Source organism: Filicampus tigris, chromosome 7, assembly GCF_054856515.1.
Source record: "Filicampus tigris isolate MCC_2025a chromosome 7, RoL_Ftig_1.0, whole genome shotgun sequence".
NCBI classification, from domain to species: Eukaryota; Metazoa; Chordata; class Actinopteri; order Syngnathiformes; family Syngnathidae; genus Filicampus; species Filicampus tigris.
This window is the reverse complement of record NC_141223.1, coordinates 25,012,501-25,038,995: the sequence shown is the minus strand read 5'-3', so window position 1 is coordinate 25,038,995 and position 26,495 is coordinate 25,012,501. Positions and strand designations below refer to the sequence as shown.

The 26,495-nt window shown below is 40.4% G+C and overlaps 1 protein-coding gene and 1 long non-coding RNA gene across 2 annotated transcripts in view; one reads left to right on the top strand and one right to left on the bottom strand.

Moving 5' to 3' along the window:
• Positions 1 to 25,012, bottom strand: part of LOC147145358 (uncharacterized) — a 115,929-nt gene extending 90,917 nt beyond the window's left edge. Inside the window, exons 1-2 of the long non-coding RNA XR_015087350.1 lie at positions 24,827 to 25,012; positions 17,862 to 18,072 (exon numbers count right to left, since the gene is read on the bottom strand). This is a non-coding gene — a long non-coding RNA (uncharacterized LOC147145358). The remainder of the gene's footprint in view (positions 1 to 17,861; positions 18,073 to 24,826) is intronic.
• The window catches only part of LOC147145357 (melatonin receptor type 1B-like), a 48,947-nt gene extending 22,798 nt beyond the window's left edge, over positions 1 to 26,149 (top strand). Inside the window, exons 2-3 of the mRNA XM_086034904.1 lie at positions 17,871 to 17,989; positions 20,682 to 26,149. Coding sequence (XP_085891030.1) covers positions 17,871 to 17,989; positions 20,682 to 21,431 — 869 coding nt within the window. The 3' untranslated portion in view covers positions 21,432 to 26,149. The remainder of the gene's footprint in view (positions 1 to 17,870; positions 17,990 to 20,681) is intronic.
• The last annotated feature ends 346 nt before the right edge of the window (positions 26,150 to 26,495 follow it).

Genomic DNA, 26,495 nt, shown 5'->3' with positions numbered 1-26,495 from the left:
TTTGTCCTTCCTTCCTACTCACTGCCAAGGTCACTCTTCACTTTGCTTTCCAAGTGACCCAAACTCCCTGCTGAATCTCTGGGTTTCTCTTTTAACAAAATAAGGTTGTAAGGTCATACTGGCGCTGTATGTACCATCTTTAACTGTAGATAGAATGCAGAAAGACAGTATTTTGTTACATAATATAAACATAGCTTAACTCTATGACAGCTGCTGAATAATTTTAAAAATGTGTACGCTGAATTGTCTGCACCAATATAAAATTAACATATCTAATCAATAGCTACATCTGATTTGAGGTATTTGCTTTCGTGACTTAGCTAAGTCTTCACTCGTTCAGACCTTTGCTGTCCTTTGCGTTTTCATTTCATACATAAGATCCACACACTTGTTTAAAAATGCTTTGAGGGACTTAGGCCTCTTTGTGGACCAGGATTTGGAACTTACAAGATCCCGTGCAGAAAAATACCCCTGAGCTCTATCCGTGCTTTGTGAGTCTATATTTAAGCATGGGGATGAATTGACATACTGTAGCTTTCTATTAATACCTGAGAGGCTGTCAGCAACCATCTATAATTAATACAACTCCTGCTTGTGTTGCCCCCCACCGATTCCCCCACCCGCCCCTGAAATCCTCCCCACCCCCCTACTACAGTATGAGTACTTCAGGTCACCCCCCCCCCCACACACACACACACACACACAATTATTGAAGGTGGAACTATGTTGTTTAGGGAGCATTCAGTCTTCTCTCAGTCCCCTTACATAACCATCATTCTCACATAAGATTGTGTGTGTGTGTGTGTGTGTGTGTGTGTGGGTGTGTGGGGGTGTGGGGGGGGTGCGTGTGTGTGTGTACGCCTCTGAGAGATCTCCACCTCAAATGATCTCTTTTTGAGTTTCTCTTGTGCTGCATATCTCCTTGTTTATTACTATTCAGTTTCTCTTCTCAGCATCATATTCTTGTTGACTGAACACAAATGTAATATTCAGTTGCTAATCCTTAGCCTGTATTAAGTGTGTCAAGCCTGTGAGCCACTGATTTCACCAACTATTGCATTCTTCTTGTGGGATGCTTTTACAGGATTTCACCACTGCCTCCTTCAGTTCTTTGTTTTGGGGGGGTTACTCTCTTCAGTCTCCTCTTGAGCAGATAAAATGCATGCGCTTTAGAGGATTTGAGTCTGGACATTGGCTTTAGCCAAGCCATGTAATTTCACTTCTTTGTTCATTTGCTTTAGGATGAAGGATCTCTCAATCAGTTTGATTGTTTCAGTTGGCAGAGAAAATGTGTCTGTACACTCTTCAATTCATTTTGCTGTCATCATGTTGTTCATCAATGAAGACTATTGAGCCCATATCAGAAGGAGCCATGTAAATCTTTAAAATCTTTTGAGCATTCAAAATATTACTTTCATCAAGTGCTGCTATTTTGTTTGCTCTACTCATTCAGTAGTGTACATAAGTGATTTAGTTCTTCACACATTCCAAATATTTGTATAGGTCAATGCTTGTGCAATGGAATGATGTTCCATCTCTTAAATTTACATTATAGTGTTTCCAGTTCCACCCAATGACTTTCTGGTTTTTACACCTCTAACAAGTAACATTTTCACTTCAGAGGCAAAATCCAAATTTGGAAGTGAGAGCAGGGATGCAACACTATTGTTAGAATAATCATTGTAGGAGACACCTAGATAACATACAATTACACTCGCTGGATGTAACATTAGGTGCACATGCACTTTCCATTTAAAATTGTTTATTATTGCAGTTGTACTTATGACAGATTTGTATCAAACCAACAATTCCTTGTAACAAGTTGCTACTCCTATATAGTTCTACACAAAAACGGGAAATCTCTGAGAACAATAAAGCTATCCAAAATAATCTACAAAATAATTTAATGTCACTTTAACTTTGCCAGTGGAATGTGTGTGCGCGCATGGAAGAAGAAGGTCACCGAGAATTGGGCTAAAGAGGTTGATGGATCAGTTCTGCTTTCCTGCTCACCATTACAAACCACAGGGCTATAGAAATACAATGTGCCGAAACTGATCCTAGTTTATAATTTTCTCACTCCGACACTCCATTTGGACTGGTGTAGAAACAGGACATAAAGATTACCCCTTCAACATTGAATGGTTATAGTTTTTTTGTTTTGTTTTTAAATCTTGAACACCTGACTTATGGCTTGAATACATTATGGCCAATGTGGTTGAATGGGTTGATGAGAATGGAGTAACTATTGGATGATCCATCCAACAACGGTGTTGTTCTTGCTGTTTCGCCCCAAATTCATTGAATGATTGAATGATCCTTCCCAAAATGCCTCAGCAACATCACCATTGATCCCTCTGCTCTTGTAGTGATGTTTGTTGGCAAATCAAATGGCACCCCTTTCCCTTTAAAAGCTACAGTAACTTAATGTTTAGCAACTGGCCAGACCCCGGCCAGACCCCAAAGCAAATAGAATGAGGAAGGAATTATTCAAATACTTTACTCTAAATAACACTGACTGGTGGTGACAAAGTTTGAGGTGGGGAAAAATGGAAACCAGCAGAGATGGGTATTCCATCCTCGGGACGGAACGGTCTGTACGTCGAACCTCGAACAGTGAGTAATCATTTTAGTCGATGACGTCATTGTCAGAGCGCAACAGAGCGCAATCCGTCTACATGACGGTGCTCGCAGTTCTAATCGTTTCAAAATCATGGTAATCCTTGTGTTAAAAAAAAAATAAAATTGACGATCTCGAAATCTGTTAAAATTGTTTGAGATCAGGATTTCGGTCACAAAACGATAAATCTTTCAGCCCGAGCAGGTCGGGTGGAAAAACCTTTGGTGGGGCTTGCGGCTGCCACCCTTTGGTAAAACCGTCGATGTGGGCTACCATGACTCAGGTTTATGACAGCTTTTGGCGAAGCATAATTCTGAAGTGACACCAAGTGGAAGGAAAGCAGACACCGTCAACCAGTCACGGTCATGTCTTTTTCAAAACCTGCCATAAAGGTGTTGGCAATGAGAACAGCCAATAAAAAAATAAATGACAAGAGACGGAATGTGTTTTTGTTGAGCCACAGGGGCACCCCGACATGTCTTGAATGCACAGAGAAAATTGCAGTGCTCAATAACTCAGATGCCATACATAAATCAATTAGAGATGCTGACGATATGCAAAGCATCGGGAGGGGTGAGAGCAAGGACCTGGTCACCAATCTTGTCCACGTTCTTAACAACCGTTAATTTTCGGAACTGTTATGAATAAAGATTGAGAGAAATTGATTAGTTGTGCTATTTTTTAATACTTGAAACCCCTAACCCTTTTTGTGGAATAATAGATGCTGCGCAGAAACACCCAAATTCTATATACAGCGGCCCCTGTTGTGTATTTGATGAGCTAATGGGGCACCCGTAGTGTAGGTGATCCGGATGTAACGTCACGGGATGTACCGGGGTTGGCGGGAGTGGCACTGGATTCTGCCTGAGAGACACACACTAAAGCATTGACTCATTATTCTGAATCTGGTCCCCCTGTCAAATTCTTTCACAACCAAAGACATAATGGTGTCAGAAGAAACTTGGAGGGTATGGCATGCTTTAAGTCGCCACTGAGTTTGAGTCTGCAGGGGAATCTCGCAGAGAACTGGATACGTGGCTGCAGCGTTATGAACTTTTCTGTGTGGCCAGTGGAGTAGTAGAGAAGTCTCAAGATGTGCATTGTGCCACGCTCCTGCATATGGCGGGAGATGAAGCCATAAAGTTTGGTCTTTGGGGATGATGAGAGGAACAAGATTAATGTTTTGAAAAGGAAATTCAAGGGATACTGTGAGCCTCTGAAGAATATGGCATACATAAGACACATGTTTTTTTACCCGTGCACAAGGTCCGTCAAAAAAAACAATAGATGCCTATGTCACCGACGTGAAAAATAAAGCTAAAGATTGTGAATTTGGCATGTGAACCATTGGTACGGGACAGAATTGTCCGTGGGATATGTGATGACAAAATGAAAGCCAACTGCCCAGAGAGGCTGATCTCACTTTAGATAAAGCAGTGAATATGTGCCGTGCCAGTGAAATAACGTTCCCCCACATGAAAGCTTTGCATGATCAAGTGGAAGTGCACAAAATAAAGGCTAGCAAAAAAGGAAGCAGCTTCACAAGAGAAAGCCCAATGAGCAATGAAAATAAAATTGACTGTGACTGATAAGGCTACAATCATGAACAAGGAAAGTGTCCAGCCTATTGGGCCATGCGTGCAGGGAATGTGATAAAAATAATCACTTTGTAAGAATGTGTCATACAAATAGGCAACACAAAAATAAGAAAATGCAGACAGTGATCAATCTGAGCAAGAGATGTTCAGTGGAACAAGAGAAATGAGAAGCATTCAAGCAGTTGAAAGTGCAAAAAGTGAACAAGGCAGATAGTGTGAAGAGCTATTAATAAACAAGAAAGATGCCATATTTCGAATTGATACAGGAGCTGATTGGAATGTCATGTCAGCCAAAACATTGAACAGGTTAAATAAATGTCGGCGGCAGGCAGCATGCATCCGGTGGCGAGTTGGTGGCCACAAGACGGAGCCCTTGGGCAAAACATCATTCACATGTCTGCACAAGGATCAAGTGATGGGCATAACAGTTCCTTTCAGTGAACTGAATCCTTAGTATCAGTTTATCAAGAAGAACCATTCAAAAGATTCGTTCACCAAATTGTTCAGAGAAAAGAAGAAATCACTATATTCTGTATCTGTTATTTGCTTAAATAAAGATATTATATATATATATATATATATATATATATATATATATATATATATATATATATATATATATATATATATATATATATATATATATATAAAAAGAACCAAACACTCACTCGAGGAAATGATCCATTCACTCATGTTCATTGAAAAGATTAATTCTTTTTGAAACAATAGTTCGAGAACGACTCAACACTACAAGTAACACTCAAACACACAGCATTGACTTTGAGATTATCGCAAGAGATGCTCCAGCGATCCCAGGAAGAGAAACAAGCACACAGCTGAAAATGGTGAAAAGGCTATATAGCATGGGAAAAGAAGATAAAATGCTAAAAGACTATGAGCATCTATTCTCTGGGCTTGACTGCTTACCTGGTGAGCACAGCATCAAAATACACCCTGAAGTAAGACCAGTGATACATGCACCCAGAAGGATCTCAGATGCTCTGAGGGAAATAGTGATTGAACAGCTTCACAAAATGGAGCAGTCGGGTGTAAGCAGTAAACACCATGAGCCGATACAGTGGGTGGGTGAACAGTATGGTTTTGTTTGGTGGTATACTGTGAGATTTTTCAAACTTAAAAATATGTGCCTTGGCTTAATAAAGGTTGGGAATTACTGGGCATGAATCACACGTCACAGTCTTGACCAAAAAGTTGTACTTTCATTCAGTAAATGTGAGGATGAAAATGCTTTAAAACATCCATCCATCCATTTTCTATACCGCTTATCCTCACACAATTCGCGGGGAGTGCTGGAGCCTATCCCAGCTGTCTTCAAGCAGTAGGCGGGGGACACCCTGAATTGGTTGCCAGCCAATCGCAGGGCACACAGAGACTAACAAACATCCGTACTCACAATCACACCTAGGGGCAATTCAGAGTGTTCAATTAACCTACCAAGCATGTTTTTGGAATGTGGGAGGAACACGGAGAAAACCCACACAGGCACGGGGAGAACATGCAAACTCCACACAGGGAGGCCAGAGCCGGGATTGAACCCACGACCTCTGAACTGTGAGGCGGACGAGCTCACCAGTCGACCACTGTGCCACCCGCGTTAAAACATACAAAACAATAAAAAAAACTCCCCCACTTGGCCGGGAACTCAGTACCCCTAATCCTCTGATCTGAGAATCTCCCGCTGATCTAATTTGTTTCATGAATTTGAACCATTTGACTGGCTATAGTTGGGCTCCATGCATCCATGTGTGATGACTTGCTGCCAAGCAGTGTGTTGAAGACCAACATCACTTAATTCAGGCATGCTTCCTTAGTTAATTTGATGACGTGGATTTTTTTTTTAATTAATTGGTCTGAGGGCGACACGGCGGTCGAATGGTTAGCTAGTCCGCCTCACAGTTCAGAGGTCGTGGGTTCGAACCCGGCTCCGGCCTCCCTGTGTGGAGTTTGCATGTTCTCCCCGTGCCTGCGTGGGTTTCCTCCGGGTACTTTCTCCCACATTCCAAAAACATGCATGGTAAGTTGATTGGACTCTCTAAATTGCCCCTAGGTGTGATTGTGAGTGTGGATGTTTGTCTCTGTGTGCCCTGCGATTGGCTGGCAACCAATTCAGGGTGTCCCCCGCCTACTGCCCGAAGACAGCTGGGATAGGCTCCAGCACACCCTTGTGAGGATAAGCGGTATGGATAATGAATGAATGAATGAATGAATGAATAATTGGTCTGACTAAGCAGAGAGAAAAAGTCACAGCAGGGTGAAGTTTCACTCTATCTGCACCAATTCTGTAAATTCTGCCAATTCTCTATTATTTCATGGTCACATAGATCAGTGTTTTTCAAACCTTTTTGACTCAAGGCGCATTTATTTCATTGAAAAAATCCCGCGGGACACCACCAGCTGAAATTGTGAAACAAGGCTTATTTTAACAAGTGTCATATTGTTTATATTAAAAAAAAATTAACATTGAAGAATGACGTTATATTATAACGTCTTGAATAGGAATTAAATAAATTAAAGGAATTAAAATAATGAAAACGTATTTTATAATGTTTCATATTGATACTTAGTGTGAAACATGGGCCTGTTTGGACAAACATGTCCTACTAATTCACTTGTCTCTAAACAAAGACAATTAGCTAACTGCTGCTGCTGCTACCCGCTGGTATGGAAGAGTACTACAATGTAGTGAGGACATAATTACGCTGCCAGGCGCTAGACCGCAAAGGCACACAAATTAGATAATTTTCCATAGCACACCTGACAATATCTCGCAGCACACTGCACACAGAGTTTGAAAAACACTGACATAGATCACAACAGGCAACCGCCAGTTGTTTTTGATACTGTATGTATGCGCCACAAAAACTGTTCAACACAACGATTAGGGTCCAATTACAAGGTTAGTAACGATCCCATTGATGTACTTTCTTGATTTTCAATTTCCCACATCGACCAGCTATAACATTATGAAAACCTGCAATCTAAGTGATGTCCATTACAAGAGCTGTATCTAAAATTAAAACATTAGCACCCTATGAAGACAGCTGCAATCAAACTACTAGGAGGCTTTCTCATTCATCATCCCTGACATCATTAGCTCTCTTAAAGGGGGAGGCAACCAAAACATTTTTTTCAAGAATATGTTCTATGCAGGCCCACTAGTTGAAACAGGGCATTCTGATAAATATTGCGTTCGTGGAATAAGCGTTAATCCACCCGCTTTTAGCCATCGGTGGGGGCGGCCATTTTGTCACTTCTGTCGACTGAAAATGACATCACTGTTACTCAGGGCTCAGGTAACGACCAATCACGGCTGAGCTTCAGAAAACAGGTCAGCCGTGACTAGTTCTGATGCTGTTATTGGTCATAGATGCTGTTCCAAAAGAGCTTTTGTCACAGCATCTATGGAATTAAAGTGTAGAAAAAGCTAAGGGTAGAAGTACAGAAAAGGAAAATATGACAGTTTAAAAAGCAAATACAGAATAACATTACATATATCACATTATCTTCACATAGCACTGAACTCTAGAAAAGCCTTTGTAATATGGACATATATTGTACTGTATCTATATATATTGTTTGAAAAGCAATATCCTAATGGAACCGTCCAATTTTTCTCACTGCTGGTTGATGAAAACTCGTTGCGCAGGGACCTTGCATTTTTTTGTGGAAACTCCGGGCATTTCATCAACCAGTGCCCACTACCACCCAAGAGTCCGCCATCTGCGGACTCACCCCAACCAGTAAGTGTCATTGATGGAAGCCCCATAGAGACTGTGACATACCAGACTCTTTCCCTTTCCCTCACCTCTTCTTGTTCCGGCGGCACACATCTGGCAGCCGCCACCCCTTCCTGTTCCAGTGGTCCATGACCCACCACCCAACGCTAACGGAAGCCCGTTTAAAATGAGAGGTGGACCGGCCTATAAGCGATTCATATTTGGTCCGGCCGGACAAAAAGAAACGGACGGCGGAAGGATAACCAGGCTGCAAGCGAAAGGCGATAAATGGACCGTGAAATTTTAAAAATAAAATAAAATACCCGGCTGGCTAGTAAAGTGGCTAGTAACTCCGGGAAACCACTAGCCACAGTTGCTGGCAAGCAAAAAAAAGTTAATATCAAGCCCTGATAATAATGTACAGTATTTGAAAACTGCTGGTTATCTAGCGGATTAAATTCAGCTGAGTGGTCGCTCTGTCTATGAATACCAAATAATTCAGTTGGAGGTGTGAGAAGCTCATTTTTGGGCAAAATGATAGTTTTTCATGTGGAAACAGAACTTGCAGGTCAACTGCATGACTAAATGAATATTGATTGACTTGATTAGTGTGGAACATGTACTACATGTTCAATGACAATTTCCTACTGTAAATGTAGCACCAACTTCCCATGTCCATGTATTGGAATAATGCCAGTCCTTGAACATCCTTCTTCCACTTTCCATTTTCCTCACTGTACTTGAATGCCACCATCAATCACTGCTGACCTTCATCATTCTAAAGTTCTTCCTGCCAGCTGAGGTGAGCAGAAGCTCATCTCGCGAACAACCGTCTTCCATTTCAGCAAAATGGTCCCTAGGTCGCAGGTCTAAATGGAGGAATGGGACGGGAGGGAATGTAATAAAGAACGTGATAGAGAGAGTGAAGGATTGGAAAAGATAGATGAGATGATGGATGAGGGAATTGAAATCCATGTAATCTGTGTGAAAAAGGGAAGACAGTGGACTAGTAGGGGATTTATAGTCGTGCAAAAGGAGGGGCTTTGGAGCTTGGAGAAGGACATGGTAGGTCGTTCAGACATTTATGTGCCTTAAGCGGCAGAACATCAATAGTAAAGCTTAGCATGTCACCGGTTCACTCTCCCCATGGGCCTGTCTGGGAGGGCTCCACTCAAGGCCGATCATACTCATGAGTATGCTAAAATCAAGTTTGGTTCTCCTGATGTATGACATTCTTGTAATGACACTGGCAAGTTTGCTGGGCGTACTGATGAATGACTTCAATAAACTCTCTGTGCTCTGTTAATGATATTCTAATCTAAGATAATGTAGCCCAGATACTAAGTGGAAAGTAGGGCTGAACGATTTTAGGAAAAAACTGTATTGCGATTTTTTGGACAGGTATTGCAATTTCAATTCGATTTGCAATTTTCTTGAAATGGAGCTTCAGTATATATATATCATTAAAGACATGAAAAGCTATTACTCTAATAATGCAAGGACACTAAAGAGTGAGTGTGGCAGTCCTTTTTCAAGTTTTTAAAAATGGTTTTGTACTAATGTGCATGAATATGTTCTTAATTAATAATAATAACATATAATAATGTAAATAATAATAAATTTAACGTTTATGTTAATATTTTTCCCATATTTTTGCTTTTGACTGAGTTGTTTTGCGTGCCATACTTCCAGATTTACTTCCTCTTCCTCGAAGTGAAGTGCAGTCAAGCTGTTTGTGACTTTCCTTCGGCTCCAAACCAGCTGCATTTTATAACAGCGCGAGAGCCACACGGGACAATGGCGTTCCACCAATTTTGTCATTCATTTATAGGACATAATTTAACTTCAATTATACTCACAACAGAGTTTTAATAAACAAAATACCTTTATTAGACACTGGAGCAGTGAGTAATAATCATTTTAGTCGATGACATCATTGCTAGAGCGCACCAGAGCACATTACGTCAAATTGACGGGTCTCATACCTTTTGTAGTGACAAAATGCAGGTATTCCTAGTGTTAGATGCAGTGTGTGATCTATTATTTATTTTCAATATCTGATTTTCAACATTTTTATTTCTATGTGTGTAGCAAGTTCGAATGAATGCCAAATGTTAGAAAATATATTTTTGTATTCTTCATTCAGCTACTATAAACATCTTTAATACAATAGATAGAACCTAATAGAAACATATCATTACTTTGTAACTAATTACTTTTTCATGGCAGTAACTGAGTTAGTAACTCAATTACTTTTGAAAGCAGTAACTTGTAACTATAACTAATATAACTTTTTAATGTAACTTTCCCAACACTGCTCATACAAGCAGAAGCAAACCTAGCAAAAGTAAAAAGCAACATTTAGAATTATGAAGAATTAAGAGATTTTGGTCTCATTGTGCTTTTTAGATTTCAATGAATGAGCTATGAGATAGACTATGAGATAGTACACAGGAGCAAAGCAATGGCCAGTAAAATGGAATTATATAGTAAATTAAGCTCAGCAAAAGGTTGCTTTTTACTTAGACTTGTTCCTGCTTGATTATAAGTATGATGGGAATTGTTCTGGAAATGTGTGAATTTTATTTAATGAAACCCTGACTGTGGATGGTACGATAAAGGATGCCGCACGCATACACGGCCACCCTTCACCGAAGTGTTGTGCCATTCTGTCAACCCCACTGAGGTTTTTTTGCTACGCCCTTGGGCAAGACCACAGCCGTGGCCCATCGCAGCTCCCAATGCCCTCTAAGGAAACACTGAAAGATAATGAAAGCTATAATATTTCAAACAAATAACAGACCTAAAACTGTAAAATTAGTATAAAGGTAAGGGCAGGGATAAAACACAATAAATAGTAATAAAATAATGAAAAATTAAATTAAAACAGCAAAGGAATAAAAAAGTGTCATCTTCCAAACCGCTTATCTTGTAAAGGGTCACGGGGAGGTGCTGGAGCCTATCCCAGCTGACAATGGGCGAAAGGCAGACTACACCCCGAACTGGTCGCCAGCCAGTCGCGGGCACACACACAGACACCGTCACTGAACAGGAACCGATCCCTCGCTGCCCGCACACCACTCAGGAGTGTGTACCACTACACCATCAGTGACCCGGAATAAAAAAGTTCAAATGTTATTTGAAAGCTAAATTAAATATTAATTAAAAGCAAAGTTAAAAAGGTGGGTCATGAGCCTGTTCTTCAAAACAAACACTTTCACCAACCCTGAGGTGCTCCGGCAGACTGTTCTACGGACAGGGGCCGTCAAAGTGGAACGATGCCTCACTTTTGAGTGTGTGTCCTGACTTTGGCAACTACTAAAATGCCAGAGCCGTAGGACCTCAGTGCCTGCGAGGGTTCATAGGGTAAAAGCAACTCTGAATGACAGAGCTGGGCATTCCGTTTAAGTGACGGACCGGTCCGTCTATCTGTCACGGACGGATGGATGCTTGGGGGACAGATTTGAGTGAGGGACCAGGCTTCCAAAGCTAGGGTGTGGAGGGGTGGCTGGGAGTGAAAGTTTGGTCGGACTTGCCGACAGACGGTCGTTTAGAATTAAAGGTAGACCGGCCTATAGACGGGTACTATTTTTTCCCCCGCAAAAAAATAAGAGGCGAATTACGGGCGATGGACGGGTACCCACGTTGCAGACGGATGCCAATTAACGGATGCTCAGTTTTTAATAAAATGCCCAGCTCTGCTGAAAGATACGAAGGCCCAAGACCTTTAAGACACTTAAAATCCATTAAAGAAAAAAAAAGATTTAAAATCGAGCCAGAAAAACAGAAAATAGTGAACTCAAATTACTGTTATGTGCTCTCGCCTTCTGGTCTTTGTCAGGACGCGCTGCTGAGTTCTCTACTAAACCTAATTCTGTTTTAAACTTCAAATGGTCCGTTTGGGTAGACCAGCAAGCGGGGCATTACAATAGTCATAGCTCACAGATCTGCTCCACCACCATGTTCCATCTCGTTCCCTCCGCTCCTCAAACTCCAACCACCTGTCCCTCACCCGGAGGATTAAACTCCGAAACTGGGGGGACAGAGCTTTCCCCATAGCTGCCCCCACACTCTGAAACTCATTGCCCCAACCACTCTGTGTCTGCTCTGACCACTTACAATACATAACTTGGTCACACCACTACTGATTTTGTCTGCTTTTTAAAGTTAGACATGATCACATTTCTGCCAACACACCTATGTATTTTTTTTACAGAATGAGTTTGATGACACTGCCCAGGTTTGGAATGCGAACAGCATCAGACCATCTCCAAAGCCAAATGTTCCCAGCGGTCAATCCAATGTTATGTATTCACTGCCTGAACTGTATGTAACAAGACTACCTTACTTGACAATGACAAAATGCAAGTGTGCAGAACCAAACGTACATTTTGCCAGTCATCACCTTGTGATCCATATGTACAGTATATGAACTGTACAATATCCTGATGATAGAGATCAACTTGTCTATACCATCTGAGATGTATCAAGCCCTGCACCTGAATATGTCTCTTAGAGAGAAGTCTTTCCTTTAGAAAAATGCATGAAACAACAGGTGTGACTTAAGCCTTCTGTTAACACCCATTAGCCTAACAATTCCCGGAGTTCTTGTTTGATTATACATCTCCAAGGATCAAGTGAAAGAGGCATCTTCACAAATAGCTTCACTTTGCCACTTTGCTACAATACGGCTGCGGCGTCGACATACTCAATAAGGCGTTTATGTATATACAATATGCATTGTAAATGTTGTCTATTTAGACTATTGACTAGGAGTGCTACGTGAATATATCCAAATATATGGAGCAAAGTAAGGGCTGCCTACCTGTCATGGAGGAGATAACGAGTTTTATGTGGGTTTTGGGGCGTTTAAAGCCAACCGTAACCTTTAAATCATTCTGAGGTCTAAGTAAGTGTAAAAATAAAAGACAGCACAACTATCTCAATGAGTGGTAGTCGCAGAGCCAAAAGTTCATAAAAGAGGGTCGTTCGTAACTCGTGCACGAACAGCTGGTAACTTGAACTAGATACAAATTGGCAATTAAAAACAAATGCTGAAACTGAATATTCTGAAAGTGAGAACCAATCATAGCATATTGCAATCATAGCAGATGTGGGACAGGGAGTATGCTTGTGGGGGACAGTGTCGGACACAGCTGATGCTCGCGACGGACACCAAAAATATGTATGGCACATCTTGCCAACTGACCAGGAACATCTGATAAACTGTAACAAAATAACAACTATAGCTCTTCAAATAAAAACACAGAACACAGAATTGCAGTTGAATTGATCTGCATTTACAAAAATTCAACACAAACTGCTAGTAAAGATGTCAATCTCGGAGACATTAATTACGAATAGGAGCTCACAATAAAGGCTGTAATTAGTCAGTCTCATCACATCTTGAGGTATATGAACTTTAACAATGGCCACACTCACACAATAGAACCATGTCAAATCTCAAGTCAACTTGTAAAGCATAAAGTGCAGTAACAATTTATTACAGTAACAAAGACAATATTCACAAAGCCAGGCATTACAACTACTGCAATTCAAAATATTTTCAAATTAAACAGCCACAGCATAAAACGAAAATAAAAGTATGAATCAGGGTTAGGGTTAGGGATAATGAGTTCCCAGACCTTGTTGTAACTGCATTTAATTTTCTTTGCAGTCTTCTTACTTTCCTTAGAGTACTCCATTTTCATTAATTCAGCACAAATTTCTGTAACGCGTCGCTAAAATGCTTGCTATCGCCGTGTGGTTCGCTGTTTGTTTTTGGTGGGCGTATCTTTAAACAACATTGACTTGGCTGCTTGGCTATTTGATTGACAGCATACCCCTGCCCCTCACAGTCCCGCACACAGTCACACCTGCCCGAACACTGTTTCCGCAATTTCCGCCTAGAACGAAGGACATTGGCAAACTTGGTCGCTGGACAGCAGAAACAAACTCTCCCAGGTTAGCTTGGAGCTGGCTTGCTGGTACGACAAAACACAATTGGAATTAAAACTTTGCCAAATGTGAAAAAACACCCTGGGATCTGCCATTGGCCAGTGTACGGTGAGGGATCCTAGGGGTTAAAGTAAGTTATTTTAAACCAAAAAGGGAAACCTGTCCATAGGTTGTGCATCAGTGTACACTCCGATATGTTTTCAAAATGGGAATATGAGGCTTGGTAAACCGCTTTGGACAATATATTGTGGAGGTAAAGTGCTATATAAATCCACTTCATTGGATTTGGATTTTTCGTTTTTTGACTATGGCGTGTTTTTCTGCAAATGCACAATTCGAGTTGATTTGGGACTCGCTGCTTTAATGGTAAATGAATAGCAAACATTGATTTTAGGTGCGAGTCCGAGCTCTAACATATCTATGCTCGTTTGGCAAAAATGGCCCTTGGCACAAGTATACTCCCGAGAGAGTGCCCTTCTATTTTAGTCTTTCCATGCTCTCTTCTGTCTCTCCATTAGCTGACACACTCTCCTGGGTCAGATTGCTGAGTCTGTAATTTTCCTGTCACATGAAAACAGATTAGAGATGAGTGATTACCCCGTCTTTGTTCAGCTTTTCTACATTCACTTATGTTTAAGGTTTTTCCTGATGATGAAAAGAGTTTCCCCTTGGGACTACATGACGTAGACAATAAGTCTCTTGCTGACTGAATAAAGTAGTGCTGATAATCCAATAATTTCATTGTATATCTTGCTTCAGAGTGTAGATTATAGACTGTAAATACAGTATATTCTTCTCATTGTTTAAAATGCCCCAAAGCAGGGGTGTCAAAGGCAAATGGATGGAGGGCCAAATAAAAGATTTTGCAACAAGCCGAGGGCCGGACTGATTTTTTTAAAATGTCCAGATTGGATCGGGTCCTTCGCACCTGCTGACGATGTCACGCTTTATATTTCTGTAATGTATTTCTTTGTCTCTATGTTTGTCACCCCCCTGGCTGTTGTGTTTTTATGTTCGGAGTTACTAAATAAAAAATAAGATAAAGCACATTACTGCTACTTTTGCGAGGCAGCTCGTACGTCACTTCCGCTTATGACCCGAGAAGAAGTCGCTGCCCGTCTTGTGAAAAAAGATCAGTGGTTTGCATTTCTCCTGCCAAACTGGAAACAATTTTGTGGTTGACTCTGGCTGCAAGATTGTATGAATTGTACATAATGTGAAGTAAAACGGAGAAGATCATATGATTGGTATGATGTCTTCAGCTGACTCTATTTAAGAGTGGCAAGGTATGGATGTGGGTGCTCCTGTCAGAAAACACAGGCCCGTATTCCACTTGACACGTCTATTTACTGTGGTCTGCAACAACACAGACAAAGAATAACCTAGCAACATCGTCCAATGCATATCCGCTAGTTAACAATATTCCTAAACTGTATTAAGCAATTAAACAGCCAAACAATACATACAATACACATTCACACGTTTCATCACTAGAATAGTTAGCATACAAGCCGAAATAACTAACTAGTGTTCACCAATGTGACATCACTCACGAGAACATATCTAGGCTATTATGTACAGCAGTTACCTGACACAAACCTAAATAATTAAACTCACCTTTTAACATTTACACACAACAACAAACGTGGTGAAACATGGGAAATCTGCAACTACTGAGTTTGCTGGCACGAACAAACTACTAGCTAGCTGTGTCGAAGGAGGAGAAAGAAAAGAAACCATGTCTCTCGCTATCGACACTCAAGCGCTCGAGGAGCGTTCAATGCCTGCTCACAATGTGGAACATCTCAGCACTACATCGAAACTCAATGACAATATCAAATGCCAACAATTACTAATAATAAAACAACATGAGATTTCTAACATGAAGTATTTCTCAATAAAGCGTGTTTTACTCCGGATAACTTTTCACCACAATCCGATTCTGAAAGCCACGAAAACTTGAGTCGGCATGTAGACGACCGAAGGACGATCCTCGCAAAAGTAGCGGTAATGTTCGTTATAACAACAGCCAGGAGGTGGTAAACATAGATGCAAAGAAATATATTACAGAAATAGTGTAACGAATTGGGTTATCTGTGTTGTGGTCGAATTTGTGTCTTGCCAAGTTGTGTTGTTTCTGAGGTTAATGAATGCATCGTGCGGCTCGCTTGATGGGAGGGCATGCGAGCGACAGTAGCGGAGGACGAAGAGGAGAGCATGACTGAACGGTTTTCGTACTGTATTGGCATCGGCTGCGGCCCACAGTAACCGGTTGGACTAATAAAATGTGATAATTAAACAACGTCTGTGTTCTTGGAAGACGCTACAGTATATTTTACAGCGTGACGTCATCAGCAGGCGCGAAGGACCCTATCACATCTTCTACCCACACCGGCTTGCTGCGGGCCGGATCTAATAATAAAGCAATATCATCCCAGGGGCCGTAGAAAACCTTCTTGTGGGCCAAATCCGGCCCGCGGGCCTAGACTTTGACATATGTGCCCTAAAGGCTTTGATTTATCAAATTTATAGAAGTGGGCAAGTCAGTCCATCAGTCATCCTTCATTCATTCAGAAGTATGACTGATGGACTGACATACCCATCTCTGCTAATGCTTCTTAAATCACATAGAGTCATTTTACTAAAGATATACTGTACAAGGATTTGCCAGTTTAGTTATGCCTCAACGCAAGAGCAGAAGTAGAGGAAGGAGAGGGAAGATGGAACAGAGGAAACTAGAGCCAAAGGCTGATGAATAAACAGTCAAGACTGCAGAAAAAAAATAACAAAAATGTATACCTCGTAAAAAAAGAGAAAAGCAAAATATGGAGGCAAAAGTCAAAACAAGGCCAAATTCTAAAATGGAAAAAGTTGCTCGGACACAGATTGAAGTGTTGCAGTAATGTGGTCTCTCCTTGTAGCTCTGAACAGTAAATGCAAAGACATCAGTGAAAACTTGATAATAAATGTTTGTATAATGCATTCCGGTGAAATGCAAAGTAAATGGGCTGTCACTTGTACAGCGCTTTTCTACCTTCGGTACTCAAAGCGCTTCACAAAATGTACCTCATTCACCTACTGATGACGCAGCATCAGGAGCAACTGGGGGTTCAGTATCTTGCTCAAGGTTACTTTGTCATGGTCAAGATGGCTGGGGATCGAACCCACACCCTCCAGGTTGGGAGACGACCGAGTGGTCCACTGATCCATGGCGCCCCAATGCTTAAAGCATTATTGTTTCAATATTTTAGGAATATATATTTAGAGTGGTGTATAATATTTATTTTAGATTTTATTTGGAGCATACAACACTACATCATATTTTGGGTAAAGTTACTCTTAACTTTACCCAAAATATGCTGTCAAACTCATTTTTGTCGCAGACCACATCGGAGTTATGGTTGTAGTTATGACCGCAAACCCATATAAATGTATGATCACCTTATATTATCACATGTATATTTGATATTGTGACATAGGTATGTGATAATATAAGACAACAAATTGATAGATAACTGGTTTTGAAATCAGAAGCGAGTAAAATGGTTGTTCAACAATTTTTCAATTCATTTGAAAAGGGGGATTGGTAATGAAAAATCTTGCAATATTTCATATCTTGGTGTTGTTAAAAGTGAAGACAATTTGAAAGAAACAAAAAAATCAACGTGATAATTTGCCTTCTTGGGGGACATAAAAGCATGTTGCGGGCCAGAGGCCTCTATGATACATGTGATGTAACTAGACATGCATACACGTTTTGGAGTATTAGTGTGGAAAACGCTGGGGGTGACACAACAGACTGCAATAAAGTGTGACAGTGCAACCCACATGAAAGTGAGTAAATTAAGCCAGTTCTTAATTGTGTTCTTGTTTTTGTTACTGATGTCATTGAACCCCACAGATGACTCCGTTTAAAGACTCACCATTATGATGCTTTCTTTCGCTTACCTTTAACAGGAAATGCCTTTGTGGTGAGCCTAGCCTTCGCCGACTTGATGGTAGCATTCTACCCCTATCCTCTGGTATTGTATGCCATCTTCCATGACGGCTGGTCATTGGGAGAGACCCAATGCAAGGTAGGCAATTATTAGACCTCATGTAAGTAGAAAGGGTTGGGAACCTCTTCAATAGAAGGATGGAAGTCACCCCTTAGTTTGCCCTGCAGATTAAAAAGTATATGCTCATGTTCACCAAAACACAGGAATTGCATTTTTAAAGCAACACTAGATAAGTTTTCAGGTTTCATTAATTATGGCGGTGCCATATGGACAAAAGCGGTAGTGTTTAGCCTGACGTCGACTACATTTCCCATTAGCGCCAGCAGTGCGCATAGTGTCGTGAAATCGGAGCCCTCCCTCGCCTGCGGTTGAACTGAATTGCATTTCAGTTTACAGTGGCTGTGTTTAGGATGAATGGTACAATACAATACAATACAATACAATTTTTATTTATATAGTGCATTTCATAACAGCTAGAGCTGTAACAAAGCACTTTACAAGGTGATTATGTAGTGAATCTAACTGTGTCCTAACAATATTCTATAACGATGTTGACAATGAAAGTTTAACTTTCATCTACATACGGCTTCAATCAAAATTTGAAAAAAAACAATCTGCCATTTGAACAGGGGTGCGTCGATTGTTCATATACTGCAAATCCATGCATCCACTTTCTAAACCGCTTATCTTCACTAGGGTTGCAGGTGTGCTGGAGTCTATCCTAGCTGTCACTGCAGATAAAATCCAACTCCTGTTATGTGTGAAGTTATTGTTGTCCATCCCTGTAGTAAGGCTATTGTTTTGTTCTTTTGTTTCCAGTAAACAAAAATGTTAATACAAACTGCAACAAAGGGAGTATATCAATTTTTTTGTATTGTCCCATTTAAATTGTTTCACCATTATGTGGTTATGAGTGAAACATTATATTTTGATATACTTCACTATGTATGCATCTTGTCTCACAATGATGTAGCCTTACATAACCCAATGTTATTTCAATTAATTCAAGTGTACATGAGGACACGCAACTTTGTGGTAAAACTTTGCAGGGTCCTTAGGGTTAACCCTAAAGGCCTAGATAGACCAAAAAGACGCTGGCCAACAGTACAGACGCATACCCTCCTCTGGCATCCGGCCGGCTGTCGGCACGTCACGCTGGAGGAATACACCGCAACGACAGACAGCGACGCTGACCAAAGTACCTTCTGCGCATGCATAAGATGTAATACCCTTCCATACCATCGGCGGCGGTAGTCTCCATTTCTCATGGTTAGAAAAATCCAACCAGAAAGCTGTTGGCCGGGGGCGACTTATAAAAACGTAAACAATGCATTCAGCTATATTCTTCGCTCACAATGAACTCCCATGCGAAGTAAACCATCACGTTCTTGACACGGTATTGTGAAATACTTACATTGTCAACCCTCGCTCTTGTACTTGTAAGAAGATTAAAGGGACGGTGGGGCCATGTTTTCACTAACAAGTTCATTTTATATATTTTTTAATCAGGAACATGAAAAGAGCTGTCATTTTCTATTTTATCAATAAATTTGGGAGAAATTAGGAAATAAGTGACTCCATGAATAACGCCTCTTGTTAATCAGGAGAATGGCCGCGCCCCCGACAATTCTATCCTTTTTCGGTCAGAGTCACTGGAGGAACCGATTATAAACTCTCCATTGGAAATCATTGTACTTTCATTGATCGGTCGCCGTTTTAGACAACAGAACTGACAAAGCGAGCAATATTACCACGCTTAGCTCCCTCTCGTGACGTAGACCGCTGAGACCTAAAACATAACATAAGCCACGCCCCAAAAGGGAGAGGGGCAATTTGTCGTAAACCTAATCACAAAAAAAGACCTTAAATCACGACAGAGTCTTTTGGGGGGGCACATTAGTACTGATGTCATTTTTACATGCAAACCTATTATTTAAGTGCCAATGTTAAGCTCGTCCGCTGATAGTGTAGTGGTACACACGCCTGAGTTGTGTGCGGGCAGCGTGGGATCGATTCCCGCTCAGTGACAGTGTCTATGTGTGCCCTGCGACTGGCTGGCGACCAGTTCGGGGTGTAGTCTGCCTTCGCCCATTGACGGCTGGGATAGGCTCCAGCAACTTCCCGCGACCCTATATAGGATAAGCGGTTTGGAAGATGACATGACATGACATGTTAAGCTCACTCAAGTGTCGCGGAGGCGTGCTCACTGTTTTTCCGCATTTGTCACTTCCGGTTGGTGCTCCGAGCGCTGATTTGCTAGCTAACAAGCCAATCAGAGTGACCAAATGTCACGACTGGCGACGCCGATTCAACATGCTTAACCACCACCAAGACGCTTACAGACGGGTTACGACACTACGACGGTGGCCACTACACCAACCAGACGGCACTTTCAGACGCCACGACGCTTCACGACCTCCGACGTTGGTTTGGTCTATCAGGGAATCAACCCTAACCCTAACCTCTGTCCCAGCACATAGTTGTGGCTTTGACTCAACCAAATCCATTTGGGAACAACTAAAAATACAGACTGAATGATGCTTCTTGACTAACTTACTCACTTTTTGATGGAAAAAAAATCCCACTGACAAACTGTTCCCTAACGGGTCCAAATGGGTTGGTCCATTAGTTGCTGTTGGCCCACTACTATGATTGAAGTGCAAAGCAAAAATCACTGGAGTACATGATTCTCTGAAGTTCCCATGTACAGTATTTTTTTTTTATTTAGTCTACGCTGTCATTTATCTGTCTGATTGTCCACTTGTTTCAGATAAGTGGCTTCCTGATGGGTTTGAGCGTCATTGGCTCCATCTTCAACATCACGGGCATCGCCATCAACCGCTACTGTTACATCTGCCACAACTTCAGCTATGACAAGTTGTACAGCAACCGGAACACACTGCTGCTGGTCGCACTCATCTGGTTCTTAACTGTCATGGCCATTGTGCCCAATCTGTTTTTTGGCTCCCTGCAGTATGATCCCCGCGTCTACTCCTGCACATTTGCACAGACTGTCAGCACTTCCTATACCATCACAGTCGTGGTCATCCATTTCTTTGTGCCCATTTCTGTGGTCACTTTCTGCTACATGAGGATATGGATCTTGGTCATTCAGGTAAGGCGCAAGGTGAAATCTGAGGTACGTCCTCGCATCAAGCCCAGCGACTTGAGGAACTTCATCACCATGTTTGTAGTGTTTGTGCTCTTTGCCATTTGTTGGGCACCACTCAACTTCATTGGGCTTGCTGTTGCCATTAACTCAGAAGAAGTCGCACCTCGCGTCCCAGAGTGGCTCTTTGTTGTCAGCTATTTCATGGCTTACTTCAATAGTTGCCTTAATGCCATCATCTATGGCCTACTCAACCAGAACTTCCGCAGGGAGTACAAACGTATTGTCATGTCGGTGTGGTGGCCGCACCTCTTCTTCCAAGAAACATCACGAGGAGGAACTGAGGGCATGAGGAGCAAACCATCACCGGGACTCAATAATAATGACCAAGTAAAAGGAGAAACTCTGTGACGCAGTCTACTGTGGCAAAGCCTCAACAAGTACTTGAAACACAATGGCCGAGTGAGCAACAGTAAAATGAAAAGATAAAAAAGACAATATCTAAAATAATGAGTGCCATTCTTAACATTTAAAGCTCATCAATTTAGTTTTTCACTGATTTCATCCGCAGTCTTGGGGCATGAGTGAAAATGAAAGGCAGCGTGAAAGCAGTTTTGAAATGCCAGAAACAGAAATGATTGCAACGTACAGTATGGTCTATTCAGCAATGGCTTTTGGAGCTTCGGAATGAACCAAAAACTAAAACTTATTTTAAATACGGTGGCCTTCAACACATTTCCACGTTGCTAATGAGAAGTGAGTTAGAATGAGTGAGCACGCATTTAAGCGACTGCTATTCAGGATCTTTGGTAATCAGGACCTTGGAACAAATTAGACTGTTATAGACTACTTTTATGTTACCATGCAATTATTGCTGTTCAGAGGAAAAAAAAAATATTTAAAGTGGGAATGTCAACCCAAACATATTTCTTTCCAGAATATGTTCTATGCAGGCCCACTAGTTGAAACAGGGAATGCCTTGTTAATATTGCGTTTGTGGAATATGAGTTAAGCAGCCAAATGCACCCACTTTTAGCCACCTCAGGGGGTGACCAATTAGTCTCTCTGAATGGTGGTATAACTGTATTTATTAACTATGTGATTGACAGGTGATCAATCCCGGTGGTACGTCTGCTGCCTCAGTTGAGCGGGATAAACTGTATAGAAAGTAAAAGTTTGATACTTTTTTCATCAGTTTAGAAGCTGATTTAGGTGATTTGATTAAATGATTTTCGGTTTGTGGGAATTCCAAAAATTAAATTGATGAGCTTTGAATGTGCTATGTTTAAATGTTCTTGTGCACACTCAGGGTGCCGGTGTTGTTTTAGCAAAATATATTTTAAAACAATGGCACCAAAATACAGTCGTAGACTTTCACGAAATTCTGTGACAATTGTGTGAGAGACAGCAGCTTGTTCATCTTTTTATTCCCAATATGATATTAGTAACGTTCTACTGTGCAAGGTGCTTGGCAACACCAACTGTTTCTAAAGGTATACTATATTGCATATCAAATTATTATATCACATTTTTCCTTGTGTTTCTTTTATGACTACTATGGCTAAAACGTGATATATCTCATCCACTTTGCTGGTAGTTGATACCTCAACTTTTTAATCATCATAAAAGGTGCCTGTACTGCTCATCTTTTTAACTTGACCAAAAATAAGAACCACTTATAACAGACCATAGATGGGCATCCTGCTGTAAGATTGTTTTCACTCTGATGTCAATGTTTCTTTTTGGCTCAATGGGAATAGGCAGCACAACTATGTGCAGTATACATTTTTCAAAAAAATAAGAAGAATATTAATCTGGCAATGATTTATCTCTGTCAATGTAGTAATGATTGCAGATCATGAAGAGTCAAACCGAATTTGGAGGTCATATCTGAAAGACATTTTGAGATCAGTCATAGAAAAAATAGGCCAAACATATAAAAATTAATGGACAACAATGGATTCAACATTGATATTTTATGTTATCATGCGGCATTTTTATGACTTCTAGATTTTTTTTTAATCCAATTTATAGCACATACTGGCATAGACATAAAGCTGCCATAAAAACGTGAAATTACTTCTTTTTTTTTATCCTACAGGCACTTAAAAGGTGCACATTTCAAATTTATGTCTGACGAAAACATAAAGGACACTTGGTACAGTGGTACTTCCAAAATTGAATGCAATCCATTCTGGATCGCTGGTCGACTACAAGTTTGTTTGGATTAAAAACAATTTCCCTTCTTCAACCAAACTGCCAGCACAATTACCGGTACATTACAGTAACATTTGGGAGCTAGCCAGTCAGTGATTAACTAATTAGACTTTTGAGGTACCACCAGTAGATTTTTATGTGGGGTTCTGTTAGATTTTGATTTGACTACTCAGCAAGAAGGAAATAATATGCGTGGAGGAGTTCAATTTTAGGCGTTTGAACGTGTAGCTGAAGTGATGAATAATCCCAAAGATGGGCAGAACACAGTAAAAAAAGAAAAAACAATTCTCAGAACCACAAAATGCTGCTGATTAATACTAGATAAACATCCTGCATATTAAAACAAACCATTTTATCCACCTGGTTTATATTGATGCACTTGACTGGACCACAAAGCAGTCATGAAAATAGGACATACAATAGGTCACTATAGCTTGAGCAGTCCTCCAATGTTTATTTTTCTTTGTTTTTTCTACTAATAAGACCATTTAGGGATGTGAAACAAATACTAAAGGCCTCAAAAAGCACAATTATTTCATAAAACCCGGATCACAGTGTACTTATGCTGTTTACAGTTTGGTATCTTAGTAACATAATGTAATCTTAGTAATGATGAGAATCAATACTTTTTCTCTATGCATTTTATCTTCATCTGATTCCAAGAGAGCATGAAAAGTAAACAGAACAGCTAACTTTTTTAATGAATCTATCTTAGTAAAAAAAAAATGGCTCAGCTGATGCGGGCTGAACTTCAGGCTTTGTATGTATCATGTGCATGTTTTTTAAAGATGTTTCTAATGAATGTGAATTATTATAGACAATATTTGCTTCTTTTATTTTTGCTCTTTGTCAAATTATCCCTGCTTGTGGTTGATTGACAATTATGCTAATAATGTTGATAAAACAAAGCATATTTAATGAAAGTTACACTTATCAATGTGTTCACCTTTTTTTATTCTATTAATCCTCATCCAAAATTTTGTCACACAAACTTTTTTGTAACTTTCGTCTTTATATGTACTGTTTATAGAAACCATACAGTATTTCAAAACAGTAGATTGTGTAATCACCACTCTGCTGTTGATTCTCAATGTCAACCTTCTTGCTCGAAATTCTGTGAAAAGTTGGAATTGGTAGATCATTTACATACATATGTACCATGTACTGTCAAATTTGATCTTAGATAACGCAAGCATTTTTGATCAGATATTATTCAAATCAGTCGGTGACACAGAACATTTACTAATATGACATCAGTAGGGTCCTTGCTTGGACATAGAAACAAAAAAGTGCATATAGCATTTTGCTGGCATGATACAGTGGTACCTGCACTTACAAAATTCATTGGTTCTGGACGAAATTTCTTAAGCAGAAAATTTTGTAAGTAGAGACGTTCTTTGCATGTAAATGCCCTAATCCGTTCCAAGCCCCACCAATATTCAGACATAAATGTTTTATAAAGCATAAAAATGCATGAAAACATGTAACAAATACATGTTACAATTAGATTATTGCACAATAAATGAGAGTTCTGCATAATGTAAAAAAAACAAAGAATAGTGTAAGGAATAAAAATTATGGTCGTTTACCTTTTAATTGCTGTCCTCATTGATTTTTGCCCTCTTTGGTTCATGCTCTCAGAAGTGTTTTTTGCCTGCCATTTTGTAAAGAACTGATTTAATAACGTGGCGACTGTCGATACATTACGGTCATATTCTTTGGCGAGATCAACCAAAGGAATCCCTTTTTCATACTTTTCTTTTATCTCTTGCTTTGTTTGTATGGACAAAAAACCCTATTTTCTCCTTTTTTCTTTTCCTCGTTTCTAATTCACGTACAACTATCGGAACACCTCATGGCCCGAGGGGCGAATGACGAGGACGCTGCATAGACATATCTATCACATATCTATCTATCTACCTGTCTATCTACACACATAGACACATTCGGTGGAGGTCTCTCTTAGCAAACGCGATGCCAGGAAGATGCTAGGTAATAGCCAATGGCAGAGCAGCTGTGAGTATGTTGCGTTCAGGAAACTCTGGAGCTGTGAGTAGCAGCCCATACTACGAGTAGCAGCCCATACTTTCACCTGTCGTATCCTGAAATTTCTTTCGTAACAAGAGGCAATATTTTCCTGTTGAGGCGTTTCGTAACTTGAAAATTTCGTATGAAGAGACTTTCGTAAGTAGAGGTGCCACTGTAGTTTATTAGTGAAATCGACACTAATAATTTTTCTGACCTTTCTGTGAAGAGTTTCCATGTTCTACCTGTACTTGCATCTCTCAAAGTGAACATTCATATTAGGAGGTTGATTCAAGACTACAAATTGCCCATAGTTGTGAATGTGAGGGTGAATGATTGTTTGTCTATACTGTATGTACTACATTAAATGGATTTGACTGGCAACCAGTCCCAAAATCAGTTGGGATAGAATTAGGGTTGCCAACTTTCTCACTCCTAAATAAGGGACAGGTGCACGGTGCCACAGTGGTGTGAGCATAATGTATGAATTTTGGATTTTTTTTTCTACTTTTCACGTTAATGCTGAAACGTAAAGAGAAGAAAAAATGAAAAAAAATTGACAATCTTTTTCGCAGGTCAGCGACAATATATCATCTCATATGAAACCTCATATATGAAACCACAATTTGGCTCTTTTCATCAAAAAACGTGTGTAAGAAATCTGAAATGTAAAAGAGGAGTGTGACTCACCAAATTTATTTTTTCCATGGATATTTCTGGCTGCTCTCAAGCAGTCTTCTGTCATTTTGAGAGAGAAGTCCTTACATGACAGGTGGAGTGATTGCCGCTTGTTCTGAGAATGACGCTTTATCTGATCTAAGTTCTGTCATGTGTAGTACTGAGAGTCTCCATTAGGAGCGCTGTAATGTGCTATCACTGTTTAAGAACCAGCAATGTATGTTCGAGCAAGTATACAAGTAAAAGACATTGAGCTGCCAACTCGTCTGTGTCCGTCGTTATTGACAATCGATCGCCATCCAAAGCTTTACTAAAAGCATCTTATATTACAGGATCAGTAGATTGCAGTTTTCTGTATTTGCAAGCATTGATAGTCAATATACGGGACATTTAAGGTTCCGTATGGGACAAACCAAATCAGCCCAAAATACGGGACGTCCCGGCTAATACAGGACAGTTGGCAACCCTAGATAGAATCGACTCCCTATGTGACCCTGTACAGATCATAGGTGAAACATCTTGTCAATTAGTTCACTGATTTGAAGCAAATTGCAT